This window comes from Mycetomoellerius zeteki, unplaced genomic scaffold (assembly GCF_001594055.1).
Source record: "Mycetomoellerius zeteki isolate Tzet28-1 unplaced genomic scaffold, Tzet1.0 scaffold68, whole genome shotgun sequence".
Taxonomy (NCBI): Eukaryota; Metazoa; Arthropoda; class Insecta; order Hymenoptera; family Formicidae; genus Mycetomoellerius; species Mycetomoellerius zeteki.
The window spans coordinates 183760-190815 of NW_017257697.1; the positions used below are offsets into that span (position 1 = coordinate 183760).

Sequence of the window (7056 nt, forward strand, 5' to 3'; positions counted from 1 at the left end):
AATTTTCGTCATCCTCGGTATTTTCGTGTTAAGTTAACGATATTCTTGATAATCAGTATGTTCGCAGCACAATGTCGAAAAAGCGTTTGATGTAATCGATTGTAATAATGCTTATTAAGATTAAATACCTTAATGTGAAAAAATTTGTTTTCTGTGTGGAAATTAACACCGTTTTCTGTGTGGAAATTCACACCGCAACAATGCGAATTATTCACACCGAACAAACTGTTGATTTTACACCAACATGGTGAGAATTATATAGATATCCATATTGGTGTCAAATTCCACACCATCGGTGTTAAAATGACACCGACATTTTTTAGAGTGTAACATCAGAAATTAAACTCAAAATTAATCTCGCTTTTATATTTCTATCAAAATTACAACCGATTTCTTTACGGTATTTATTACATATTACGAAATGTAACATTGATAAACACCAAAGATATGCTTAATCGTCTATACTTACAGATAATAAGAGTTTAGTGTCAAAGCAAATTAGCCTTCTGTTCGGTTTCCTATTTGTTATCCATTTGCTATACTTCAAATAGCTTTGTACATTTTTGGAAATGAGAGAAAGAAACAAAGGAGAGAAAAGATAGATAGCTATACATATACAGGATATCATTAACTGATTAAATCACCCATTATGAGCAGATAGAGTGAACCGAACTGAATCGAAAAGTCCTATACCATTTCGCAATTTTCGCAATAGTTAACAAGATATTAATTACTAAAAATGGCCGAATATTGATCTTCAATAATTTTTTTCTCAAATACTATCAACTTTACAGAAAAACTGTAAGAGACAAAAATTGTTTATTTTCTTTTTATAAAGTTCTGAGAATTTTTTCAGAATTTTTTAATACTGTATTTTCTCATGATAATAAAAATAAGAAAATGCAGTACTAAAAAATTGATACAAAATTCTGAAAAAATTCTTAGAGTTCTATGAGAAGAAAACAAACAATTTTTGTCTCTTACAGTTTTTTTGTAAAATTGATAGTATTTGAGAAAAAAATGATTGAAGATCAATATTCGATTAATTAATATCTTGTTAACTAATGCGAAAATTGCGAAATGGTAGAGGACTTTTCGATTCACTCTACCTGCTCATGATGGGTGATTTAATCGGTTAGTGACCTTTATAAGACAAATGATTATTTCAGTAACATTGTTGTGTCATGTTTTGTCTATGTATCTGTTATCTCCTTTTATATATAATTATATTTTTTTATCCATTTAGCCAAACTCTTATTGTAGGATTTCTAGTATGACATTTACACAGGCCTGACGAGAGGGGGGGGGAGGGGCGGGGTGATTTCCCCCGGGCCCGGATTTTTTGAGGGGCTCAGATTTTTTGAGGATCCCGATTTTCTAAATGCTCATTGTTTTCGAAACAATAGAGCGCGTTCAAGTTTGTAAAGCAGCTAGCCTGCTCACCGAGCGATTGAACATGATTAGTTCTTACCTATGGAGCCAACCAATCATGTTCAATCGCTCGGCAAGCAGACCTAGCCGCTTTGCCAGCTTGAACTCGCCTATAGTTTCTTATTTTTTGTAAAAACATTCTAAATTGGTATAGATTACGAATAAATAAATTTATGTAATATATAAATAATATATAAAAAAATAACTTTATCAATCCTACCAGATTACTTTTGAACTTCTTCCAGCTGATGTATAATCTAAAGAATAATTGCGGAAAACAAATTAATTATTATTTAATCGGAAATTTTTAGAAAGAAATTATATTATGAAAGTAAAAAATGAGAAAATTTGTTTTGATCAACAAAATATTTTAAGAATAAGAAAAAAGTTCGTATATTCGTTTCTGAAAATTGATTGCAAAATCCAGAAAATATTAAATAATCAAATAAATGTTTATGGTATTTAAAATTTATTTTAAAATTTAAAATTCATTTTAAAAATTTGAAAATGTTTTATAAAATTAAAGTACGATAAACATTAGTATAGTCAAAAGCGCTAAGAATAAATCAAACAATAAGAGAAAACTGTCTAATGCGGTCTAAAGCGGATCTTGGTGCTCGATAATATTTATACGTGAATTTTACAAAATCTGCTAAATCTGCCGCTCCTGGTTGGGGGATTAATACCTGCGCGAAATAGGGGCCCGTAATTTTTTTCTCTCGGGCCCGGTTTTTCTCTCTACGGCCCGGTTTTTCTCTCTACGACCCTGCATTTACACGCCGCTTTTCATTTGCTTCCAGAATCAAGATTACAACAAAACGTGGCGAAATTGCTGCGAATCAGTTATATAAAATTAGCAGGATCAAATCAGCAGAATCAAATCGGATCTATCGGAATTTTTAGTACTCATTTTGTACTAAATTGTATCATTAATGATAATTTTGTACTGTGTGCCATTTCGAAAAAAAATCGTGGCGCTGCTAGCTTAATATTAAGCTGGCAGAACCAATTCAAAATAAAAGAAAAAAGAAAAATAATATCAGAAATCAATGGGAATTTGTACTATTTTGTACTATTTTGTACTACCAAAAATAATTTTATATTATGTGTCATTTCCAAGAAAACAGTGGCGCTGCTAATTTAATATTTAAGCTGGCAGGATCATAAAAAAAAACACAAAGACAAAAATTAACACAAATAAATACCAATTTGTAGCATTGAAAGTAAATTAATATTTTAGATGTTTTCTCCTTAAAATGACTTTATTACTCTCTAAAAGTGAATCGCAGTGTATTATCACTGACTTCAGTGCCACACTTATAACTGTAATATCAGCGAATATTTATTGTTTTTCAATAATAATACACTGATTCATTTTGAGAAGTTATAATTTCTATAGATTGAATCTGCAGAAAATCATAACCTCTAAAGTGAATCAGTGTATTACTACTGAAAAACAATAAATATTCACTGGTGACTTCAGTGCTACACTTATAACTGATGTAATCAGAAATAATACATTAATTCACTTTTAGAGAGTAGTATATACTTACAATCTATCTTACATTCCACGTCAAACTGGGCACCTTTGAAACATCGTCAGTTAATTTTTTTTAAAATTTGCTAAAATATTCTACAGATAAAAACATGAGACATATGTTTCTCGAAAAAAATTTGAGATTTTTTTGTGTAATTAAATGTTAATATGGCTCAATTAGAATAAATCAATAAATAAAACAAGGGCAAACGAGCCAACTACAATATAAGATCTTTAATAAACGTATATATATACAATAATCAAACGTTTCGACACCGATCGGGTCATTTTCAATGTACAATAACAAAACATCTTACAAAATAATCAGAAATTCAGTTTTTTTTGTGTAGTTATTCACGCTTCTAAGTTGCAGAAATTCATAAAAAACGTCGCTCATGCGAATATTCATCAAATTATTATATTGTCGAACTATTATAGTCGTGGAAAAAAATACAAGAGACCGATTTTAAAGATCTTAAATTGATCTATGGATGAGTTATTTTGTTTACAGTTTTTATCAACATTTTTTATGAATTTCTGCAACTTACAAGCGTGAATAACTTCACAAAAAATATCTCGAACTTTTTACGCGAAACACGTGTCTCATGTTTTTATCTGTAGAATGTGTAGCAAATTTAAAAAAAAATAAAATGATGCTTCAGAGGTGCCCGGTTCGACATGGAATGCCTTATAGATTGTCTGTATATACTAATAAAATCGTTTTAAGGAGAAAACACCCTGGCGGAAAAAAAATTTTTATGAAAAAATACAGAAACATTACATAATTGAGACTAAATCTTAAAAATTTTTAATTCTTCGTAGATATTTGTAGTGGGACGTAGAGTGAGATTTGTTTATCTTATTGTTAGAGGTTTTTAGTTTTTCGTAGATATTTGTGGGATGTAGAGTGGCGTTGTTTGAGGGCGGAGGATTTGTAGGTTTTTCAAAGAAACAACGTCGCTGTACGTTCCACTATGAATATCTATAAAAAATTAATAATTTCTAAAATCTTATCTCAATCTATGTAGTTTTTCGTAAAACATTTCCGCTAGGGCATATAAAATATTATCTTACTTTCAATAATACAAATTAGTACAAATTCAGTTGTGTTAATTTTTGCCCTTGTGTTGTTTTTTTTATGGTCCTGCCAGCTTAAATATTAAATTAGCAGCGCCACTGTTTTCTTGGAAATGACACATAATATAGAATTGTTTTTGGTAAGATAGAGCGGGGCTAGTTGTGACACTTTTTTTTTTAATTAGTATAAATCTTCACACAATTATGATAGACTACTGGTAAATCATGGCTTTAAAAAAACGCTGCATGTTCATCTGACTCAATAATTAAATATTTATAAATCCTTAATATATCTCGTAAATAAGAAAAAATTATGTTAATTACAAAGATGCAAAGTAAACCAACGTGACCCACCTATGGAGTATATTGAGCATCCTCGAAAGATAAGTTGAGCCATGAAGATAATCGTTTAATGAGGTTATATATATTATTAAAAACATGAAAAGATTATGCGTATATTAATCAAATTTTTATTATTTTCATCTTAAATATAATAATTTGTAATATTCTTTCTTTTAAAATGCTTCAATTAATAAAATTAGAAAGACTAAAATCTTTACTCTTTATAATAATAATTAAACGTAAAATATATGTTTAACCGTTAACATAGAATAAAAAGCATTGATAAAGATAGATTTCATTAAAGTAGCTGAGTTTATAAGGTTTATGAGATGGCCCAACAAGCCCCATATTGGTGTTGACTGAAATACTTTTTTATAACTGAAAAACCTGTAAATAAAAAGTAACTTGAACATTACAGTTAAAAAATACGATAATAACATATATTACAACCAAAAACACATTTGATTGTTATTAATCGCTTTACCATGTAGACCAAAAAGAATACTCACCTAATAATTTTACTTTTGATATACGAAAACGAAAAAGCGCATGTATTTGACTGTTGACAGTCGGACACAGATTATTGTATTAAGGCACAGTAATCTCTGTCTTTGTGCTACATTATGCAAGCATAGACTATCTATATATATTTTGATTATTTAGATATTTGCATTTGACCAACTTGCCTCTATGCTCAAATAGTCCCGCTTTACCCTAGTGCAAAATAGTACAAATTCATTCCCGTTGATTTCTGATATTTTTCTTTTTTTCTTTTATTTTGAATTGGTCCTGCCAGCTTAATACTAAGCACCGCCACAATTTTTTTCGAAATGGCACACAGTACAAGATGATCATTAATGGTACAATTTAATACAAAATGAGTACTAAAAATTCCGAGAGATCCGATTTGATTCTGCTGATTTGGTCCTGCTAGTTTTATAGAGCTCTGTGAATCATGTTGCGAATGGAATACGCGAATTTTTCTAATATACAGCATTTTATTAATTTTTATTCTTCATAATTTTATATCTGTGTCACAATTCGAATTTTTTTGGTATATCTTAATGCATAATGTTAGAGTTAATGCATCAACAATTAAAAATTTTCTCTGATTTTGTGTTTTCAGTGCATCGGCCATCTCAGTCAAGCTCATATTAATCCAGCCGTCACTGTAGGAGCTGTCATTCTTGGGAAAAAAACCATTCCTGAGGCTTTAGTTTACTTTGTGTCACAGATGATGGGTGCTATTCTGGGTTATGGTATGTTGAAGGTCGGTGTAAGCAAATCTAGTTATTCTTTCATTGAATTAATTACAATTAATTACTGACAAAAAATATGTATAGTGATCAATAATTGTCGCAAACATTACAACGTGATTTAGCAAAGTTGAATTTAGAAATTAGAAATATACGTACAAAAAAATCTGTATAAATTATGGCGTAACTTTAAATTTATTTTTTCTTTATGAAAAAGCAAAAGAATTTTATGTGTTAAAACCCGAAAATTATAGATGTAATTATAGATGTAATTCAGAGTAATGGGTATATTTCTTTACAGTTTATCAAATTTTATAGTCATGTTTATAATAAAATTTATGATGCGCGTGAAACGGAGCCATTCATGGAGCATTAATTTCCATTTTTTTTTAATAAATAAATTTCTAATAGAAAAATTTCTATTAAATAAATTATTTGAAACCACATAAAATTTCTCTCGAATTTCTAAATCTAAAATTTTCTTTTAATTATATAGTAAAATTATATAATAAAATTTATGATGCACATGAAATGGAGCCATTCATGGAGCATTAATTTCCATTTTTTTCTAATAAATAAATTTCTAATAGAAAAATTTCTATTAAATAAATTATTTAAAACCACATAGAATTTCTCTCGAATTTCTAAATTTAAAATTTTCTTTTAATTATATACAGGGTGTTCAGCGTAACGATCCGCACAACTTTTCGGCACTTCCGACAGTTAAAAAAAAAGTTGAAAGGTGTATATTTATCTGTTTCATATAGGCTACAACATGCAATAAAAAAAAATTCTTTTTTCATAAAAAAATCAAAGTCATGTTAAATTTTTTAAATGGCACCATACCATTTTTTTCTATAATATTGTAGAGATCTTCAAGACAGATTTAAATTACTACCGAAATGTCACTTTTATTAATGTTTTATTGATACTTAATATCAAATTCGCATCATTATCTATAACAGCAGTGCTTACTACTTCTGATTAGACACAGAACATAAACATACACTAAAAAAAGATTGGCTGCTGCAGTAAATTAGATGGTAAAATATGGCATAGCATTTTTAATTGGCTGCAGCAGCCAATCTTTTTTTTCAGTGTACATACATACATAAGTTACAGTTTTTCTTTATTGATTTATGCTTATAATACAATAGTATTCTTTGCTAATGGATATTTATGATAGGGTAAACCCGCCACACTGGGATTTACGCCGCAGAAGTCAGAAAAAATAGAAGGAGTGGGGGTAATTGTCTCGCAACTACTCTGTTACACGTCTTTATGTTATATTAGTATTGAGTTATAATTTCAGCTTCTTGTTACTGTTAATATTAATGAAATTATTGTGAGTTGAATCGATTTGTCACTGTAATAAGTAGCGCCATCATAAATTATAATCTACATAAAATGATT

General features: G+C 29.1%; 1 protein-coding gene across 4 annotated transcripts in view; it reads left to right on the forward strand.

The window, feature by feature from the left end:
- Positions 1-7056, forward strand: part of LOC108728969 (aquaporin) — a 22809-nt gene that overhangs the window by 9134 nt on the left and 6619 nt on the right. For all 4 annotated transcript variants that reach the window (XM_018457834.1, XM_018457831.1, XM_018457832.1 and 1 more), the window contains exon 3: positions 5514-5657. In XM_018457834.1, the coding sequence (XP_018313336.1) occupies positions 5514-5657 (144 nt within the window). The remainder of the gene's footprint in view (positions 1-5513; positions 5658-7056) is intronic.